Source organism: Mirounga angustirostris, unplaced genomic scaffold, assembly GCF_029215605.1.
Source record: "Mirounga angustirostris isolate CCGP_5_RB_7025 unplaced genomic scaffold, mMirAng1.0.hap1 SCAF_16, whole genome shotgun sequence".
In the NCBI taxonomy this organism is placed as follows: Eukaryota; Metazoa; Chordata; class Mammalia; order Carnivora; family Phocidae; genus Mirounga; species Mirounga angustirostris.
The window spans coordinates 35427601-35450703 of NW_026991724.1; the positions used below are offsets into that span (position 1 = coordinate 35427601).

Below are 23103 nucleotides of genomic sequence, written 5' to 3' on the forward strand. Positions count from 1 at the left end.
CTTTGTAGGAGCTCAGCAGGGAAAAGAGAAATTGACTCTTTCTTTGAAGTGTTTCTTCTTCTTTTTGGTCATGAAACAGATGAGAAGGTATGGCCTGGACTATTTCTGTTCACACTTGTCTTAACATAAGGAAATGCTATCTACACTCAAAATCTGTCTACATTCAATACATTTAGAGTAAAGAAGGTCCAATGCTTTTTTACTGATTGATACTATTTTCAATTTCTTCCTTTTTAAAAGCCCAAGTTGCTTATGCATAGTACAGTCAATTCTGCATTCCCAATTCATTAGCCTTCTCAATTTTAAGAGACTTTGCTAAATAGCACTCTTTCTAGCACTCAATCACAGACTAGATATAGAGCAAAAAGAAGGATGATACAGGTTTAGATCTCAAATTCAATATCCCAAGTTCCAGTTTTCAACCTCAGAATCAGAAAAATTTCATCATGCTCAATTGTAATTTCCAAGTTGCAGTATATAGGAATTTATGATTCTGATGTTAAAATTCTTGTCCTCAGATCAGTTAACTACTCCTTTACTACAACATGTTTTATTCAGCTGTGAGTATCACCAGAAGGCTTCTTTGTATTCATGCTAGTGAGATGGAAATAACTTTCTAACCAGAGATAACCTTGCCAACTTGGCTTGATTCTAAGAAAACTACTTCATGTATGTATTTTTTTTTCTTTTGGAAAATCTAAAAGCAAAACCTGTATAAATAATATCAACTCCTTATCAAAAAGCTGTCCCCTTAAAAGAAGAAAATTTTTCTACAGGTTCTTAAATTAGCATTAAGTATATTTGGAGACCCAGAAAATGCAGTTAGGAAACAAGCAAATTGAAAACAGCATTAACTTAATTTTCTCTTCTTTGGTTAGCTTCTGTGTGCTCTTAAATGTCATTTGTGTAAAGCTTGAATTGGAAACCTGAAATATTCTTCCCTAATGGAATGTAAAAAAAAGAAACCAGAGATGATTACTCTTACAACACAAATTTAGCATTTATGCAGTAATACTGGGAACAACAAAGACAATAACACTACTTCACAAAGTAAGCAGTTCTTCTACTGCAGGTACAGGTATTTACAATCAGCCTGTTTCATAATTTGTTTGCCATTAAGGAATTCTGACTCTAATATGATAGCCTTTTTGATGGGAACGCTAGTAATATTTGAAATTTTAGCAAGCAATGATGCAGAAAGATGCATAATAATGCTTTTGTGTGTGTGTGTTCATTAAATTAGCTTTCATTTCATTGTGTCCACAGAGTACTCATAGTCAGCACAAGTTTTAGAATAAACTGGAAAATCTTCAAAAAATTGTGAATAATGCTCCCATTAAGCCTCTAAGCTAACTGAGTAAATTGCCAATGTATATTTATGGGAAAGAAGAGAACTCTGAGATAACCAATTCCTTTTGGCAAGTGGTTTACTAAAGCTATGACCAAGCATAAAATCAGAATTTTTTATGTTACATAAAAGTAACTCAAAGTTCCCACAGTGTCCTGCTAGAAACCTATCCACCAAGCTGAATGAAGCCCCTAAATGATCATAATGGTACCCACACCTACTTGACATTCTTCCCAGAAACCGTCCATCATTATTCAGTGAAACAGACACATTAATATACCTTTACATACTAAGAAACTCCCCCAAGACCTCTTAACAGTATGAAACACCACCCAAATCCAAGAAAGATGTCAGCAAAAATATACTTACTTCTAACAGCTTGATACCAAGGGGAAAAATGTTCCCAACCTTCTCCACTTACCCAGGAGTTTTGCAATGATATAAAGGGCTTGTCCCCAAAGAAAGAGTTTTCCATCACGGCCACAGTTGCTAGGAAATCGCTTTTGACTACCAGGGTTTCTTTTCTCATATTCTACAAAATCAGCTGGCACATAATAGTACTTTGGTATGACAGGATAACCTATGGAATTTAAAAATAAATATTTGAAATATAAAAATCAGTGTCCTCCCCAAATTTTCCCTTCAAGAAACTGCAACGTTTGAGAGCAGAGAGAGATAGGTTGTAAAGGAAGTAACAGATTTGACAGGCTACAGGATACTGGATATATTGGCTTTCAGAAACTGCCAGTGAAAAACATGAAAAAAGCTCCTGGATTTTAAAACACTAATTTGACAGCATATGTTATCCTTTAGCCAATAATGTGTTCATAATCTCCTTTAACAACATTTAGTTTTAACAACTTTAAATGAATCAATAAAAATACAGTATGCAAACATTTAGAGCCATAGAAGTTTTCTTTAATAGGATTAGTCCACAGAAGCATTACAAATGAGACACTGTGTAATCTCAAATAAAGAATTATAACCCTGAGCCATTGCTTAAAGCAAAGAAATCCCCATTTCAAACATTAAATCCACTATCTACCATTCAATATCACTGAAGAGAAAGAAAAAATCCATCCTCCCCTGTGACCAACTTGTTTAAAAACATTTCTTGAAGGGCACGGGGTGTTATATAATAAGTGATGAATAACTAAATTCTACTCCTGAAACCAATACTACCCTATATGTTAACTAACTTGAATATAAATAAAATCCTGGAAATAAATAAATTCCTTGATAGAAACTAAAATTTATTATTTAAAGCCTAAAATCTTTCTGGGTGACATGAAAGAAAAAAGAAAAAAAACTCTTGTAGAATGCTACAGAAGACTTTTTGCACTATCAGCCCATAGTAAACTTATTTTTCCTAATAAAATTACACAGATTTCCCAAAAATTTGCTTCCTTTATACATCAATCAATGGTGATATTTGGTTTATTTATTTATTTTAAATTCAATTATTTATTTATTTTAAATTCAATCACCCAACATATAGTACATCATTAGTTTTTGATATAATGTTCAATGATTCATTAGTTGCATATAACACCCAGTGCTCATCACATGACGTGCCCTCCTTAATGCCCATCACTCAGTCACCCCATCCCCCCACCCACCTCCCTTTCTGCAACCCTCAGCTTGTTTCCCGGAGTCAAGAGTCTCATACGGTTTGTCTCCATCTCAGATTTCTTCCCATTCAGTTTTCCCTTTCTTCCCCTATGGTCCTCTGCACTATTCCTTATGTTCCACATATGAGTGAAACCATATGATAATTGCCTTTCTCTGATTGACTTCTTTCACTTAGCATAATCCCTTCCAGTTCCATTCATGTCGATATAAATGGTAGGTATTCATCCTTTCTGATGGCTGAGCAATATTCCATTGTATATATGAACCACATCTTCTTTATCCATTCATCTGCTGAAGGATGTCTGGGCTCTTTCCACAGTTTGGCTATTACAGACATTGCTGCTATGAACACTGGGGAGCATGTGCCCATTCTTTTCACTACATCTGTATCTTTGGAGTAAATACCTAGTAGTGCAATTGCTAGGTCATAGGGTAGCTCTATTTTTAACGTCTTGAGGAACCTCCAAACTGTTTTCCAGAGTGGCTGTACCAGCTTGCATTCCCACCAACACTGTAAGAGGGTTCCTCTTTCTCCACAACCTCACCAACATTTGTTGTTCCCTGTTTTGTTAATTTTAGCCATTCTGACTGGTGTGAGGTGGTATCTCATTGTGGTTTTGATTTGTATTTCCCTGATGGCAACTGATGTGGAGCATTTTTTCATGTGTCTTTTCTTTTTTTTTAATTATTTTTTTAAAAGATTTTATTTATTTATTTGAGAGAGAGAATGAGATAGAGAGAGCATGAGAGGGGGGGAGAAGCAAACTCTCTGCTGAGCAGAGAGCCCGATGTGGGACTCGATCCCGGGACTCCAGGATCATGACCTGAGCCGAAGGCAGTCACCTAACCAACTGAGCCACCCAGGCGTCCCTTTTCATGTGTCTTTTAGCCATTTGTATGTCTTCTTTGGAGAAGTATCTGTTCATGTCTTTGGCCCATTTCTTCGCTGGATTATTTGTTTTTTGGGTGTTGAGTTTGAGAAGTTCATTATAGATCTTGGATACCAGCCCTTTATCTGTAATGTCATTTGCAAATATCTTCTCCCATTCCATAGGTTTCCTTTTACTTTTGTTGATTGTTTCCTTTGCTGTGAAGAAGCTTTCTATCTTGATGAAGTCCCAATAGTTCATTTTTGCTTTTGTTTCCCTTGCCTTTAGAGACCTGTCTTGAAAGAAGTTGCTGTGTCCAAGGTCGAAGAGGTTGCTGCCTGTGTTCTCCTCTAGGATTTTGATGGATTCCTGTCTCACATTGAGGTCTTTCATCAATTTTGAGTTTATCTTTGTGTATGGTGTGAGAGAGTGGTCCACCTTCATTGCTCTGCATGTGGCTGTCTAATTTTCCTAGCAACATTCATTGAAGAGACTGTCTTTTTTACATTGGATATTCTTTCCTGCTTTGTCAAAGATTAGTTGACCATTAGTTGAGGGTCCATTTCTGGGGTCTATATTCTGTTCCATTGACTTATGTGTCTGTTTTTGTGCCAAAACCATGCTGTCTTGATGATCACAGCTTTATAATATAGCTTGAAGTCTGGCATTGTGATGCCTCCAGCTTTGGTTTTTTGTTTGTTTTTTAAATTTTTCAACATTCCCCTGGCAATTTGGGGTCTTTTCTGGTTCCACAGAAATTTTAGAATTGTTTGTTCCAACTCTGTGAAAAATATCAATGGTATTTTGATAGGGATTGCATTGAAATTGTAGATTGCTCTGGGCAAAATACACATTTTAACAATGTTTATTCTTCCAATCCATGAGCATGGAATGTTTTTCCATATCTCTGTGTCTTCTTCAACTTCTTAAGTGTTCTGTAGTTTCTAGTGCACAGATCTTTTACCTCTTTGGTTAGGTTTATTCCTAGGTATCTTATCGTTTTTGGTGCAATTGTAAATGGGATTTATGCCTTAATTTCTCCTTCTTCAGTCACAGGTTAGTGTATAGAAATGCAACTGATTTCTGTGCAGTGATTTTGTATCCTGCCACGTTGCTGAACTGCTGTATGAGTTCTTGTCACTTGGGGGTGGAGTATTTTGGATTTTCCACAAAAAGTATCATGTCATCTGTGAAGAGTAAGAGTTTGACTTCTTTGTTGCCAATCTGAATGCCTTTTATTTCTTTTTGTTCTCTGATTGCTGAGGCTAGGACTTCTAGTACTATGTTGAAAAATAGTGGTGAGAGTGGTCATCCCTGTCCTGTTCCTGACCTTATGGAAAAGCTCTCAGTTTTTCCCCATTGAGAATGATATTCACTGTGGGCTTTTCATAGATGGGTTTTATGATATTGAGGTATGTTCCCTCTAACCCACCACTGTGAAGAGTTTTAATCAAGAAAGGATGCTGTATTTTGTCAAATGCTTTTTCTGCATCAATTGAGAGGATCATATGGTTCTTGTCTCTTCTTTTGTTAATGTGATCTATCACGGTGATTGATCTGCATATTTTGAACCACCTTGCATCCCAGGAATAAATCCCACCTGGTCGTGGGGAATAATCCTTTTAATGTACTGTTGGGTCCTATTGGCTAGGATCTTGGGTGAGTATTTTGGCATCCATGTTCATCATGGATATTGGTCTGGATTCTCCTTTTTGATGGGTCTTTGCCCAGTTTTGGGATCACGGTAATGCTGCCGCATAGAATGAGTTTGGAAGTCTTCCTTCCACTTCTGTTTTTTTGAAAAAGTTTCAACAGAACAGGTATTATTTCTTCTTTAAATGTTTGGTAAAATTCCCCTGGGAAGCCATCTGGCCCTGGAGTCTTGTTTTTGGGGAGGTTTATAATTACTGCTTCAATTTCCTTGCTGGTTATTGGTCTGTTCAGATTGTCTATTTCTTCCTGTTTCAGTCTTGGTACTTTATAAGTTTCTAGGAATGCACTCATTTCTTCCAGATTACCTAATTTGTTGGCAGATAGCTGCTGGTAATAAGTTCTAATAATCATCTCCATTTCCTTGATATTAGTCTGGATCTCTCCCCTTTCATTCATGTTTTTATTAATTTGGGTCCTTTCTCTTTTCTTTTGGATAAGTCTGGCCAGAGGTTTATCAGTCTTATTAACTTTTTCAAAGAACAAGCTTCTAGTTTCACTGATCTGTTCTACTGTTCTTCTGGTTTCTATTTCATTGATTTCTGCTCTAATCTTTATTATTTCTCTGCTCCTGCTTGGTTTAGGCTTTATTTGCTGTTCTTCCTTCAGGTCCTTTATGTGTAAGGTTAGCTTGTGCATTTGGTATTTTTCTAATTTTTTGAGAGAGGCTTGGATGGCTATGTACCTCCCTCTAAGGACCGTTTTTGCAGTATCCCATAGGTTTTGAACAGATGTGTTTTCATATTCATTGGTTTGCATGAATTGTTTAAGTTCTTCTTTAATTTGCTGGTTGACCCATTCATTCTTTAGCAGGATGTTCTTTAACCTCCAACTGTTTGAGTTCCTTCCATCTTTATTCTTGTGGTTGAGCTCTAGTTTCAAAGCATTTTGGTCTGAAAATATACAGGGAATAATCTCAATCTTTTGGTATCAGCTGAGACCTGATTTGTGACGCAGTATGTGATCTATTCTGGAGAAAGTTCCAATGCGCACATGAGAAGAATAAGTATTCTGTTGTTTTAGGATGGAATGTTCTGTACATATCTATGAAGTCCATCTGGTCCAATGTGTCATTCAAAATTCTTGTTTCTTTGTTGATCTTCTGCTTAGATGATCTGTCCATTGTTGTGAGTGGAGTGTTGAAATCTCCTACTATTAATGTATTATTATCGATATGTTTCTTTTGGTTATTAATTGGCTTATATAATTGGCTGCTCCCATGTTGGGGACATAGATATTTACAACTGTTAGATCTTCTTGTTGGACAGTCCCTTTAAGTATGATATAGTGTCCCTCTACATCTCTTATTACGGTCTTTGGTTTAAAATCTAATTTGTCTGATATGAGGATTGCTACCCCAGCTTTCTTTTGAGGTCTGTTGGCATGGTAAATGGTTCTCCATCCCCTCACTTTCAATCTGGAGGTGTCTTTAGGTTCAAAATGAGTCTCTTGTAGACAGCATATGGATGAATCCTGCTTTTTTATCCAATCTGAAACCCTGCGTCTTTTGATGGGAGCATTCAGCCCATTTACATTCAGAGTAACTACTGAAAGATATGAATTTAGTGCCATTGTATTGCCTGTAAAGTCCCTGTTTCTGTAGATTGTCTCTGTTACTTTCTGGTCTATGTTATTCTTGGGGTCTCCTTTCCCTTACAGTATCCCCCTTAATATTTCTTGCAGGCCTGGCTTGGTGGTCACATATTCTGTCTGTCTGTCCTGGAAACTCTTTCTCTCTCCTTCCATTCTAAATGATAGCCTTTCTGGATAAAGTATTCTTGCCTGCATGTTCTTCTTATTTAGTACCCTGAATATATCTTGCTAGCCCTTTCTGGCCTGCCAGGTTTCTGTGGATAGGTCTGATATTAATCTCCTCTCCCCAGCTGCTCTCAGGATAACTTCTTTGGCTCGATGATTTGCAAGCTTCACTATTACATGTTGGGGTGTTGATATGGTTTTTTTTTATTTTGGGAGGGGTCCTCTCTGCCTCTTGGACATGAATGCTTGTTTCCTTCCCCAGATTAGGGAAGTTCTCAGCCATGATTTGCTCAAATCTACTTTCTAGCCCTCTCTCTTTCCATCCCATCTTGGATCCTGATGATTCTGATATTGGTTCTTTTCAAGGCATCATTAAATTCTCTAAGCCTTTCTTCATGGGCTATGAGTTGTTTCCCTGTCTTTTCCTCAACTTCCTTGCTTTCCATCAACCTGTCCTCTAGATCACTTATTCTCTCTTCTGCCTCACTGACCCTAGCTGTTAGAGCATCCAATTTAGATTGCATCTCATTCATAGCATTTTTACGTTCAGCCTGATTAGATATCATTTCCGCCCTTACAGAGTCTGTATTGTCATGTATGCTTTTTTTCAAGCCTAGCTATTAACTTTATAATTGCTATCCTGAATTCTATCTCTGACATCTTGCTTATATCCATATAGATTAGCTCTGTGGCAGAGAATATTGCCTCTGGTTCCTTCCTTTGTTGTTGAGTTCCTACTTCTAGTCATTCTGCCCAAGGAAAGATGGATCAGCGAATGAACAAAGTCCAAAATATCAACCATGATCCAAGCAAAATGCACCATAGAAAAAATCTGAAGTGGTCTGCAGCCACCATAGAAAAGCGAACAAAGCTGAAATGAACAAAACAATAAAAACTGGGGGAGGGGGGAGGGGTTGGGAGTATAATCTCTCAGGGTGGACAAAGCAGGGTGATCTATTTGTTCCTGACTGAATTTAGGTCTGTGTGTTAGAATACACTACATCCCCAAAATGCAAAGAAAACAATGTTTATATATAAAATAAAATTTAATAGAATGAAAAAAGGACTAGAATGAGGCATAAATCTGTAAAATGTAGATGTGAAAAAAAAGGTTAAAAAGTGACTTGAAACATAAATTGGTAAAATAAGGATGTAGTTGCAACAGGAAAAAGGTAAAAAAAAAATGAAAATTTTAGATTGAAGGAAAAACGAGTCGTGAGGAAACACCTGGAGCTCAATATATTATTTTCCCCTGGTACTGAAGTTTTACAGTCTGTGGGGTCTATTAGCTTGTCATTTACCTGTTCTTCCAGTCTGTCTTCTGGGTGAGGGGCCTCCTGTTCTGCTTCTCAGGTTTCTTTGCCTAGTCAGACCTTGTCAGGGGGATGGGCTCAAGGTGAGCTTGTCCTCTGTGTGGCTTTTGTTCCCCAGTGGCTTTCCTCACCTCTTCAGAGGGTCAGAGCAAAAATGGCCTTGACTGGATCCCTGGCCCAGAGCCAAAAGATCACGGACCCCTTCTTCAATAAACTCTCTGGGTCTCCACTTCTGTGTGCACCAAGCTCCTCAGAAACCCAAGGGTCACAGGGACTGCAATTCTCCCGGGGGAATTCCCAGAGACCCGCGAGCATCTCTGCATTTTGTGTCTTCGGGACTGGGAGCATTTGTGGGCTCATGCGCATGCACTCTGCCCCACCACTCCTAGGTTCCATCTGGGTGCCGCCCTATTGTCCTTCCCAGAGTTGCTGCCACCCTGAGAGCTGTTGCCCGGTAATGGGCCCAGCCATTTGGACCTTCCCAGGGGTTGGTAACTGACCCATATGTCCCAGTATTTTTCTGGGTGCTCAGGCAAAGAGCAGTCTCCCTACCAGCCTGGCTTGCAGTTTATGGGGACCTGAGCTGAGAGTCCCTCCTGGGCTCACTGACCATAACCAGTTTCCCCGCTCCACTGCTTGGGCACTCTATTGATTCAGGCACCCTGGTTCTTTCTGTGTCTCCTGGGATCCTGGGACCATAGTGACCCACCTAGAATTCTGCCTTTTCCATTCCCTGAGCCCCTTTCAGAAAGGCAATCAATAGTGATATTTGTATCTAAAACCAGTAAAAAGGTCTATGATACACAAAGAATAGTTTGAACATCACTCTCTGAACATGATAAAGACTAAACTGTGGTACACTAAATTACCCTACAATGCATCAACATTCTATACTAACCGTATACTAACAGATCTGATTCAAGGGGTCGGATTTCAAATATTATATTCATTACAGCATGCATTACATTATTTCTCACATTGGACAAATTATTACTTGGAGTATAAAGATATAAATAACTGGTTTCAAAAATTAATATTTATTTGAAATTCAATGTTTATCCACAAATATTTCACTACTTTAACATTACAAGTATTTTAAAGGGTGAGCACATATTGTGAAGTTTTTATTTGAAGATACTTGTGGAAAACCATAAAGAATATCACAAACTTTACCTGAGGGAGAAATGTGGCCCAGTGCTGTAATTGCAAGTTTGTGCACTGGGTCCACAGAACCACCCATTTGTTACCCACACATCATGATTTTTCACTTTCAGATAAATGTTTTCAAAGCTGTTTACTCAAGAGAATATGTTCTTATTTTATTAATACTTCAAATCCCCAAAGTATCTGGAGCTTCTTCTTTGGAATTCTTTGAGAATTAGTTTTTTAGTCATACTGAAAAATCAGTTACATTCTTTTATGGGCCCTGCTGGTGTTTAACCAAAACCAATAAACTACTCATCAAAGTCTTTTAGCCATTTCTAAAATATTAATCCCATCCTCAAAGGATGATACATTAGCACAAGGCAGACATTCAAAATAATATGCAAAAGGTCCAAGAAGCAACTTCAAAGAAGAGGTCAATATGATCCTGGCAATAGTAGTACCTTTAGGCTACGGCAGAACCTCTTAAGGTAGCCCTCTGGAGGGGGCAGCATTCACCCGAACATAACATTTCTGATGATCTGGAGAAAAATCAGTCACTCTATGTTATTGTCACACTACACAGAGTGAGGGAGTTTCATAGTAGGTAGCAGAACAAGTACCTTTGCCCACCTGGCAAACTATTTTGCAATTACTACAACCATAACCACCTAAATTTATTCTTCATCCTTGTCTTGCCCAATGAACTCCTTTATAAAAACACACTTATAATAACAAATTAATAGATTACTCTTTATAATACATTGAAGGATCCATTCATTTTTTACAATTTAATATAAATTGTTATATTTAAAATGGAATCATTTATACATTTCAAAGGTACATTAAGGAAATACTAGGAAGAATTTCTTGAAAAACAATCCAACTATACCTTCTGTGGTCTGATGAAGTACTGGAGTCAGAAGATCCTGATACTCCTTTACTTGTTTGGGATTGCCTCTAAAAACTCCTAAAATTTAAAATATAAAATCCAATAGCATCTGAGCTCAATAAGTACCACAGAAATTTTGCCTTAGAAAACTCTACTAGCCCATGGGGCACTAGCCCAAACCTCTACTAGAACGGTTAAGTCGGTTAAGCGTTTGACTCTTGATTTAAGCTCAGGTCATGATCTCAGGGTTGTGAGATGGAGCCTCATGTGGGGCTCCATGCTAGGCATGGAGCCTGCTTAAGATCTCCCTTCTTCTCCCTCTGCCCTTCTCCCTCCACTCTCTCCCTCTCTCTAAAAAAAAAAAGTAAAAAAAAAAAGGGGAAAAATCTACTAGCCCAGTTATGATTATTTTGGTAATTTTGTAGGTAAATGATAAAAATAAAATTGGAAAAAGGTAATGCAAATATGTATGATATTATTCCATGAAACTGATTTTAGAAGATCATGTTAGCATTTAGAACAGAATATTGAATTTTAATTAAAATTTCTCTATTCTTAAGTATAAATATTATAGATATTCACAATGTCAAAGATTATAATATCTATTACTATTCATAAAAAATTTCTCTTTGCAAGTATGAAAATATATTTGTATCATTTCTTAAATACTTCAAAGTATTTTTTAATTCTTTAAATGATTTAATATTCCCTCAGGAAGCAGAAAAGCAACATATAAAAATGCAGAGCAGTTAACATCACTGAAGTATAGTCTATTTTGCTAGCTGAAAGGGTCATATTTCATCTGCTTTTCTTTAAACCACTTATATCCTATAGCTTAAATTTTAGGAGAAAAGCTCACTTACCATCAATCATCATGTAAAGGAAAAATATGGGAAATTCACATTCAATGCCATCAAACAGCTAAAACACAAAATAAAATATTAAAAATTTCACTGAAGTCAGTTAGAACAATTATATTAGTTAGAACAATTATATTAATTAGAAATATATTAATCGATTATATATAGAATGACCCTTAGAACAAAGTTAAGATATACATAGAAGTATACAGATTATACTATATAGTATAATCAATTAACATACTATATAATTAATATACTATAATCAATTATAGTATATAGGATATACATAGAAGTATACAGTAATAACAAAATTGGACTGATATAAGTAGTTTCATTGTTCTTTTAAAAAAATTCTTAGAACTCTTATTACTCAAAACTTATAATTTAATCCATCACACAGTAATCATTCATTCAACAAATATTTACTAAGTACTTAGTAATACCTGGCACCAACTAGACAAAGGGCTATGAAGACAAAAAAATAGAGAACCTGCCCTCAAGAGCTCCTAGCCTAGTGGGGAATCAGGCATGTAAATAAACAACTATAGTATCATATGAGATGTTTATACATGGTACATCAGGAACACAGGAAATGAAATACCTGAGTCTGCCCAGGGGTTGGGAAGGGATAATAGGAAAGGAGATGCTTCAGTTAAGGCTTGATGGATTCCTCTGGAGAGATGAGCTAAGGGAACTCCATGTAGAGAAAACAATAGTACAAACTACAGATGCATGGGAGGACAAGCTTACTAAAGAAACTACCAGCAATTCAGTATTTTTGGAACAAACAAGCAAGAATTGAGAAAGTTAATGCCCAAGAGGTGGGCCGGGCCAGGCCAGCCAGTTCAGGAAGGGCCTGGGAAGGTCATGCTAAAAGATTGAGACTTTGATCTGGAAGTGACAGGGAACCACTGATGAATACTGAGCAGAATCAGATTTACTCACTAGTTGGACAGATGGCAGTACTGAAGAGAGTTTTAGAGCAAGAAATAAGGAGACCAGCTGGAATGCTACTTGGAAGCAATCCAAAGAGAAAATATGATAGTCTAAACTGAGGTTTCTCAATTTCAGCACTATTGACATTTTGGGCCAAATAATTCTTTGTTGTACAGGCTGTTCTATGCAATGCAGAATGTTTACTAGCATCTCTGGCCTCTATCTTCCAGATGCCAGTAGCATCCACTAAGTTGTGACAATGAAAAATGTCTGCTGATATTGTCAAATGTCTCCCGGGGCACAAATCCTTTGCTAATGAATCAATAGCCCAAACCAAGGAGTTAATAGGAAGGGACAGACATTAAGATTTAAAGGAGGTTGAATCTGCTAGGCCTGGGGAGTGAAAAAGAGAGCTGAATGAGACAGAAAAGCTTAGAATGACTCTCAGGTTTGGGGCTTAGGCAAAAGAATGGGAATTGATCAGAAGCAGACTGAAGGACATCCAAGTAAGGATGTCCAAAAGGCAGCTGGATACATGGTAGGGCACCCAGGGGTAGAAGGAGATCTGGGGTTAAAAGTGATAGCTGAAGCTATGATTGCATGGATAGCATGAAAAAAGAATAGGACTAAGGATGAAACTCAGGAGAAGAGCAATGTTTAGAGGGTGGCAGAAGAAGAACCTGAAAAGACAATGACAGAAGAGAATTAGGAAGAGAATGGGATCACAGAAAATGGAGAATGTTCCAAGAAAGAAGACTCAGTTAAAACATTCAAATGCCAAGGAGAGGTTCAGTGAAACAAGATCGGAAAATCATCCACTACCAAGTGACCTAAACCGACTGGAGCCAATGCAGCTACTGGAAAGTGTTGAAGAAGAGCTGGGTATAACACGAAGGAGTGAGTAGGAGGCAGACAAGGAGACACACCAAGAACAGACTATGCTTTTCAGAAGTGTGGCTACAAAGAGAGAGAGGACTGGAGGCAGAGAGGAGTAAAGGTTTTTGTTTTAAATGAACATTATTGTGCTTGTGCTGAGGAAAAAAAGCTGATTGGAGTTGGGGGAGAGCAAGACAGAAGGAAGGGAGAAGTGAGGAAAATGAGGAGGAAAAAAAGAAAGAGAGACAGACATCCTTCTATTAGAGAAGAAAACAAATGATAGAGTAAGAAACCCAAAGAAGTAAAAGAGAACAGGATGGGGTGTACATATGGAGGGTTAGCCCTAGGATGAAGAACAGACAACACCTTCTGTGAGACAAAGAGAGATGAAGGTAGGGATGGATGAAGGATAGGGGTCATGGAGGAGGTCAAATAGAAATAAAAGGCAATGACCTAAGAAGTAAAGTCTGGGAACCTGAATACAAAAAAAACTGGATATAGGAAAAAGCTGGAAAAGCTTGTAAGGGGAGTTCCTGGCAGAGTCACACAGCAGTGCTGACAAGCGGTAAAATCAACAGTGTGGACTGCATCAAGACGGGTGTTCTGAATCTGGGCTGGCACCTGCCTAGAGCTGTGGCTTTCTGTGCTGGGGCTTAGCAGTTGGTACACGGACAGAGCACCTTTACTGGACTGATCCAAAGATGAAAATTTGCAGGGTGGTAGTTATAGCAGGTCTGAGTCAAAAGTAAGTGCTGTATGTCAGCTCAGGAAATGTATTAAATAGAGAAGAAATACCTGAAGGTGTTCAAGAAATAAATGGATCTTCTGACCCAACCTAATAGACCGCTATAAAGTTTCAAATATGTACACAATAACATGGCTCCAAATGCTTCCAGAGGACAGTCAGTTGTGAAATTAAATAAAATGACAAATAGCTTATCTAGTTGTCCAGCAAAACTACACGTGTATTAAATATTAAAAGAGCAGAATTTAACTGCCTAACAAATTATAAGGTACAATGTTGCCGAAACATTTTTTATAGAGAGATTCATTGGCCCTTACCTATCTTCAAAGTTAAGACCATGCTTACAAAACTAATTTTCAATCTACACCACTAAAGGAAAATCTTCAGCAATGTGGATAGACGTTTACCCTTTTTTTGAGTGTTACAGTTTTCTGAGCAGCTTAAAAATAGCTAGAATAAACCTAGATAAAGTGGTATGTATGTGAATTTGAAATAAATGTTTTAAAACTAAATATTTAGAGGACTATATTTCAAAGGGAAATATCTAAGTGAAACAGAAAAAAAGAACATTTGCTTAAAAGATTGAAAGTTGAATCACAAATAGATATTTTCTATTATATAAGGCAAAAGGTATGGAGCAGGTAGGCAAAGTACTGAAAGTGCAGTTGAAAAATTATTCATCCAATGAATCACTGTGGCCCAATATGAGCAAATGGGCCTCACTGCTAGTCAGGCTGACACTTATTGAGTGCTTACTCGGTGTCAAGAACTATCTGAAGCACTTTTAGAGATATGTTAACTCATTTAATCCTCATACGAACCTCAGTAACAGGACAAATAATAATAGGTACGATTATTATTTTACCAATGAAAAATATTAAACACACAGAGGTTTATTAACTTGCTCAAGGCCAAATAGCTAGTAAGTGGCAGAGCCAGGGTTCAAACCCAAGACATCTGTTTCCTGAATCAGTGCTTTTGACTCTGTTATGATATGGAATATTTTTTGATACCTTAATTTCAGCTGGTTTGTAGTAGCGTCTGTTGGGATCTTCCAATGATGTTCTATATCCATCTCTCAAGAAACGCTTAAATCCATATTTTCCTTTTAATTTTCTAACCACTTTATCAAGTGTCTGGCTAAACAAAACTTCATCATCCAGGGCAAAGGCAGGATAACTGATGCAGGGTAGTAGGGCAGCATCTGTGTTCTAGGTGCAATTAGAAAAAGAAGGGAATGTAAATGCCTGCAGTGATATGATCAACACACCCCAAGGAGAATCAGGGAGATGAAAAGTCAATAAGGTTATCTAACTGACAGTGAGACTGCTGTGCCCCAGGGGACAGATAGACATTTATATGACATGGTTTGGTGAACCTTACAGAGGAGATAAAACTTTATCCATTAATAAGGAGTATTTTCAAGATTCAACACTGGACTCAAATTCAAAGATATTAATTAAGGCAGTGTGCAAAAATTTAACACCAGTAATTACTAATTATAACAGTCTGCCATAACATTGGTTTATAATGGTGAAAAACAGAAAACAATCTGAATGTCAACAATTAGCTGAGTAAATTAGCAGCCATTAAACTTTATATTGTAGAAATGTTTATACATATGGAAATATGTCCAGTCATGGAACTAGGTTATTAAGGATTATAAACAATATTCTTCCAGTCTTGTAAAATAAAAAGATTACATATGTACATAAAAATGTGTGGAAACATAAAGCCAAATGATGTCACCCTAAAACTATAATTGAGTGGTGAAATAATTAGTGGATATTGTTATTATTTGCTTATTTGTGGGTTCTATTTATCATAATCTTGTATTATTTCTATAAAATTGTACTTTTTAAATAATTATTTTATTTGGGGTGTTTTCTAAGAATAGAGCCACAAATAACCCCTAGAAAAATCTGTAATCAGGTATTACATGCATATAAAAGTTTAAAGGTGAATCACATGAGAGAAAAGAAACAAAGCAAGTAACTTTATTCAAAAGAAAGATAAATCATAAGAAACATTTTTCTAATACCCTATGACCAAAAAATTCATTTTGGTATAATGTTGCTACTCTCTACCCCTTCCTCAAAAAATAGGTCTAGTTTTCTATAGTTCTACAAAAGGCCCAAGGACAAAGTAGCTGTCCACAGCTCTGCTCACTTCCTGAACCAAACCTCTACAGGACAGTGGAGTGACGGGCATCATTTATTTCTCTCTCCTCTTCTGGCAACCTCTAACATTTGAAGCACTATTTTGGGGAAGCAATCATAAATGGTAGTTCATATTAGTTTATTATAAAAATATCTCACATGAGATCTTGATTCTCTGGGTAACAGTGAACACAAAGTTTGCCTATTGCGATTGTGAGCATCGAGATCCACAAATATAACCGACCAAGAACAGCCCTGGAATGAGAGAGAAAAAAACATTTCCTAAATCAAGAAAAAAGAACCTGTAGAATACTGGACATAAAGAAATTTCACAAACATATTAATATTGGTTGCATTTGAGAGTGGCGTTACAGAAGATTTTAATTTTCTCTTTTTTCAGTATTCCTCAAATTTCTTGTAATAACATTAATATAATCATAAAACATAAATGTTATTTTTACATTTTCCCTATTTCTCCTTAGTCTTATTATAATTCAAAATGTAGTGATTACAAGATAACTAATCAATTAAGGATATTTGTCTTAATAAAGATAAAAATAGTTTATCTAGCATTTTTGGCAAGGAATGAAGCAAGAATTAATTAGGATGCGCAAAATCTGAATTATACAGTCTTAAAAAGAACACTGATTATATGATCAATCTATAAAAATTTAGATACAATCTAGAATTAAAGCTGTAAAAACTATTTGATTAAAATATGAAGATAGGAGCATCTCTAATAATAATAATTCACATAATGCTAGCTAATATTCATGATGTTAAGCACTGTTCTTTATGCTTCACATGGATTATCTCACTTAATCCCCAATATGTAGATATTATTATCCCCATTTTAATGAAGAACATGCTAACTCCTAGTTTAACAGAGCAAGGGTTCAAAAATCAGGTCTTTGACATAGAAGTTCATGTCTTAACCACTGAGTTATACAATTTCCCACATTAAAAAATATCTTTCACTAAGAACCAAAAACTTAAAAAGATAACAAAAAAAATGGCAATTGGTCTGATAACCAAGTTTTAAAAAGTTTACTATTTAGCCATTAATACTTTCCATATTCAAGAGCATAGTCATAAGTAAACATGGCTTTGCTCTTTTCCTGGGGAGCTAAATATTTTGAAAACCCAGGAAATTAAATTGGAATACAAAGTAACTTCCATAATAAGAGAATACTCAGAAAAATACATGGAGAAAGGAAGAAGAGAACTCTTATAACTTTCACGTTACTTTAATATTATCCTCTAAATCTCATCCAAATTTAAACCAACTTCGAAGATGTATTCACCCTGAAACTAAAATACCTAGAATCAATCAATCACTTAGACTGACAGCCCAAATCTAGGACTACTAGGCCCTACATCCAAATATCAGATTCACTATATGTATATTTTTCCTGTTAACCTGTTCATACATGAATATTAGCTCATAAAATAGAATAATTTTTCATTCATGGTATCATTTCTTAAATCTCTCTTAACTCTGATAATTAATAAATGAATAACGAATGAGTGAAGCTGACTCTCAACAATGAGATTAATGCTTAACTGTCCTTCCTACAATTTGAAAGTCTCAACTACTCATCTCTACCCACAAAACTGAGCCCAACAAAAGTTTGTTGCAGTAGCTATCACTGTCAGAGTCAAGTGCTCTCTCCTTTGAGGAAAATAAAAAAGATAGGACTTGATCTCCTCTCTCAAGGAACAGACCCTGGTGATATATAGTCCCTAAACAAGATGAATAAAGCAAAACAAAAAGATTGCACATGGCAATACACAATTATGTTCCAAATGACTGGCCTAGATGAAAGAATACTAATGATAATAAACCTCTTAAATTAATAGGAGGAAAATAATAGGGAACTTGGGGGACTTTCTGGAGAAGGTAAACTAGAATTATGAATTTGGGTGGATCGGGGAGCAAGTAGGGTGGTTAGAACAAAGCAGCAGAGAAATAAATGGGTATGAGATGTTGGGAATCTGTGAGTATAGAAAATAGGACTTATGGTTTATCCTTAGGCTGATAATTAATAAAGTTAGTTGCATGCCAAATCAGTCTGCCTTGAATTGAATTTTTAAAAGATACAATCTAAGTAGGTAAACTTATAAATAATGAAGTAAAATGGCAAATTTGGCAATTCCTGACATTATTTGATTAATATAAACAGCTTCTATTTTCTGGCCAAAATCAGTGGCTTATTTAAACCTAAATTCAAAGTATTTGTTAAGGTCTCTTTCTCTGCCAGGCTCTAAGAAGTATGCACAAAAGGAAAAATAATCTCATAATGTTACCATACTTTAACACTGAGATCAAAGGTTAGTTAACTGTATTGTTTGGCTAACCTCTTAAACAATATACCATGCTTTAGGTATACAACACAGGTTTACAGGAGAATAAAATGCATCCAAAGCCACTATTCCTTATCAGAATCAACTTTTGCTAAAAGCCATCAAGGAAAACCTACATATGGAGTTAATTATCACCTTCCTTAAATTATCAGACACATTAATTTTAGGACTGTAAATTTCAAAGGAAGCTACATATGTCTCCATTGCTTTGAACACTTTTCATAATATGAGTAATCTCTCCAGTCATCACCTTTAGATTCTGGCCTCAGCTCATCTGTTAGTATCTTAATTTCTCCAATTAAAGACACATTATATGAAAGGACGTTTTATATATACATATGTCATTGTAAAATATCTGATTAGCTTTGGATATTTTATTTTAATCTTCCATTTTCTAAAATCATCACAAATCTGCCATAATATCCCAACTCCAGCAAAAGAACATATTTTAAGACTGGTAGTTCAAACTTTAATCCCCAAATTGAGTTTCTGCAATTGTGTCCTAGTAAATACACTAGAATTTGATTCAACCTGACTACTGTCATGGGGACTTGAGTTTCAGTGGTGGGTAAGAGCTGCACTGAACCATCTACTCCAGGCTCCATGACCACAACAAACATTTCTGAGATGGTACCAAGGTGATATCTATGACTATAAGATACTGCTGATTTCTTTAGTCTCAATTCAAAGTGAAATTATTTGAATTTCAGAAAGACTGTCTGGGTCTTTCTTTTCCCGATTAATCACTTCTCTGAACCTGAGCTAATGGGCTTGCTACCCTCATCCAGCATCAAACAATCAAACAATGAAACTGGTCAGTATATCTACTATACATGAAATCTTTTCTATTCTTCCTAAAACAAAACCAACACCAGGCTGATGACACCACATTCTTCCCTAGTTCAGCATCAGGCTGTCTCTTAGCTTTGTGGCAGATCCTGGAAAGTGAATTCTTACAGAAATGATATTTGTTGATGAGCCTTACCCCATGCACCATGGCTATGGGTGCATAATGGCCCACTTTTACACACTGACCAAACAGTAGCCTCTAGTAGCCCCTCCCACAAGCCAGGCTTCTTTTCTCTACAGAAGGTCCTACTCACATAATGGAATTTTCAAACTACAGAAAGAGATGAACCTGAGTGTTAATTCTCAGGGTTTCAGAAGAGGAGAGCTGAGACTCAGAGCCAGGAATCACAAAACTGTTGCTAACAATGTCAATGGCATTTGCTGAGTGTAAATTATGATTTATTTAAATATTACTTCTAATAATATTTCTTTACATATATATATTTCTTTATACATAATATATATTTATACAGAATATATATTGAAACCATGATGAAATATATAATTCTCACATTGAGGATTATATGAGTTATGTTTCTAAATGCTAAAATTAGCCTTTATTATAAACTTATCAGTAAAGAAATTAGGCCATTTTATCATATTTTCTTCTTAGATATTCTCTCAGAAAGGAAAATAAGTTTTGGAAATAGTTTCAGAGTAAATATTTATTTTATTTTTTTAAAGATTTTATTTATTTGTCAGAGAGAGAGAGAGCACAAGCAGGGGGAGCGGCAGGCAGAGGTAGCAGGCTCCCTGCTGAGCAAGGACCCCGATGCAGGACTCTATCCCAGGACCCTGGGATCATGACCTGAGCCCAAGGCAGACGCTTAACCCACTGAGCCACCCAGGCATCCTTTTTTTTTTTAAGATTTTATTCATAGAGTAAATATTTAAATAATGGGTTTTTTTCTTGAATAATAAAGCAAGTCTAATATTTAAAAAAAGAAGGGAAGTAGAAACACACGATAGTAATAATGAAAACGAAAAGCTTTTCCACCCAATAATCCCCATAAAAATAAAAATTAACATTCATCTTATACACTGAAGTACACAAAGGGCAAAAGGCAAGCCTTTCACATTTTTCATATATGGATACCTCCTTCAAAAGTTCAGTATTTAAGAAAATAGTGCGGTCAAAGGTACAAACTCTCAGTTATAAAATAAATCTTGGTGATGTAATGTACAGCATGGTGACTATAGTTAATAATATTGTATTTGTATATTTGAGTGTTGCTAAGGGAATAGATCTTAAAAGTTCCCATCATAAGAAAAAAAATTCTAACTATGTATGTTGATGGATGTTAACTAGACTTAATGTGGTGATCATTTTGCAATATATACAAATATCCAGTCATTGTCATACACCTGAAATTAATTTTATATATCAATTCTATCTCAATGAAAATTTTAATTTAACTCAAAAAAAGAAACGCCTTAAGAGTTTTCCAAGGAAAAGCACAGCTGCAAAGGTGGAAAGCATTCAAGATCGAAGATTTCCTGTACTGATAGCTGATGTTCTAGATTCATTACCAAGTGGCTTTGGTTTAATTCCTGGTTTTGCCTCTGTTTCATGACCTGCAAAAAGCCATCTCAACTCTCTGACCACTCATTTTGAGAGACAGGCCCTTCCAGCTCCAAAGATCTATTACTCTCTGAGTTGCCACCAACAGGAGAAGCATTTTTTGAAAGCTCTAAATTAATTTAAAGACACATGAGCAGGTCTTCCAAAACACTGTGTCAATAGTTGTTAGAAATAACTGAGAATACCCATGTGACCTGAAATCCCTCAAGTCTTGAAGAGATTTCTTTGGGTTTTCATTTGAATAAAAACATTTGTTATATTAGGTCTTTTTCTAGCTACTGACTTTTCTAGCTACTGACTTCATGTTCTTAAAAGAGCTGCGGTCTCTTAAGTACATGAAGCAATATTATAAGATGATTAAACACTAAAAAGATCACATGCACTTTTAAATGTGCTGTTTAGCAGGTATCTTTTTAATTTAACTGCTGTAGTGATGGGAATTTGCAAAACTAGGATTCCCTCTGATATTACCCAAGAAAAATGGAAGACAAAGAGGGGTTCTACTCGTAATAGGTAACATCTGTGTGGCTACAGGAATAAAACATTATTTGTCTAAATTTCTACCTGAAATAATCAAGGAATAGTTAAGTCAGTGAACATTTGGTATATAGCTCTGCTGGAAACAGACACAAGTTAAACAAGGTCAAGAATGAACTCTGCTTTGGGAGAGTTCTGGGTGGCTGGGTGGCTCAGTCAGTTAAGCATCTGCCTTCGGCTCAGGTCATAATTCCAGGATCCTGGGATCAAGACCTGCATCGGGCTCCTTGCTCCGTGAGGAGCCTGCTTCTCTCTCTGCCGCTCCCCCTGCTTGTGTGCGCTTTCTCTCATTCTCTCTGACAAATAAATAAATAAAATTTTAAAAAAATATATGAACTCTGCTTAGAGCAGTTGTTCTCATCCTTGGCTGCAAATTAGAATTCCTGGGCAGTACAGGAAAACTTCAACACCAAGGCCTCCCCCAGACCAATTCAATCAGAATCTTTAGGACTAGAGCCCATGCATCAGTATTGTTTTTTAAGTTCCTCAAATAATTCCAATGCACAGCCAAGATTGAGAAATTATGGCTGGGTAACAATACCGGCAATATACTTATAACTCAAAATCAGAATGCATAAAAAATCAATTCAGGGGCGCCTGGGTGGCTCAGTTGTTAAGCGTCTGCCTTCGGCTCAGGTCATGATCCCAGGGTCCTGGGATCAAGCCCCACATCGGGCTCCCTGCTCGGCGGGAAGCCTGCTTCTCCCTCTCCCACTCCCCCTGCTTGTGTTCCCTCTCTCGCTGTGTCTCTCTCTCTGTCAAATAAATAAAATCTTAAAAAAAAAAAAACTTAAAAAAAAATCAATTCAGTGCTTTTAGAGTTATGGCTAAGAGCTCTATGAGAGCTTTCTGGGAAAAGCAGGCTGAAGGTAGAGCCCTGAGAGATAAGGAGTTGGGAAAGGTGCCATTATGTGTGTGGGTATCTAGATAGGTGGAGGGGGTATATACCAGATACATAAGCTACATGTGCTAAGATTCCAGTACATCAAAGGAGATGGCACAGCTGCAAAAAAGAGCTGACCACTACTTCACTAAACACACAACTCCACTCAGCTACTATCTGGTAGGCCATGGAGAACAGAAGAGCAAGACCTGCATCTTTCCAGACTGTTGCTGTAACATTACTGGTTTAGTCCATGACTCTTCTCCATCTCTTTGAGATACTCTCTAGAGATTTTCCAGTCCAATCTCTTCATTTCCTTTCTTTAGGATTACCAGTAATTCATTAATGGTAACAAGAGATAACACTTACTGAGGGTTTAATCTTTGCCAAGCACTGTGCTAACTGTTTTTTAATTGTATGAAAACCTTCTCTGTTAGGTCCTAGTATCATTACCTCTACCTTTTCAGATGAGGAAGCTGAGACACAGGTAAATAGCCAAAGTTACAGAACTCACTAGTGGGAGTACGGAGCATACAGTGATTCTGTTTCCTGACTCCCAAAACAATATCATTCCTTTATGCCATATTACCCTCCCTTCCTTCCTTCCTATCTATCAATCCCTACTTATCTATCTCTCCCTCTAT

The 23103-nt window shown here is 36.6% G+C and overlaps 1 protein-coding gene across 6 annotated transcripts in view; it reads right to left on the bottom strand.

Annotated features, from left to right (window-relative positions):
* The window catches only part of PHKB (phosphorylase kinase regulatory subunit beta), a 318702-nt gene that overhangs the window by 122052 nt on the left and 173547 nt on the right, over nucleotides 1-23103 (bottom strand). For all 6 annotated transcript variants that reach the window (XM_064580840.1, XM_064580837.1, XM_064580838.1 and 3 more), the window contains 5 exons: nucleotides 16404-16499; nucleotides 15099-15296; nucleotides 11529-11586; nucleotides 10666-10743; nucleotides 1770-1928 (listed from right to left, as the gene is read on the bottom strand). In XM_064580840.1, the coding sequence (XP_064436910.1) occupies nucleotides 1770-1928; nucleotides 10666-10743; nucleotides 11529-11586; nucleotides 15099-15296; nucleotides 16404-16499 (589 nt within the window). The remainder of the gene's footprint in view (nucleotides 1-1769; nucleotides 1929-10665; nucleotides 10744-11528; nucleotides 11587-15098; nucleotides 15297-16403; nucleotides 16500-23103) is intronic.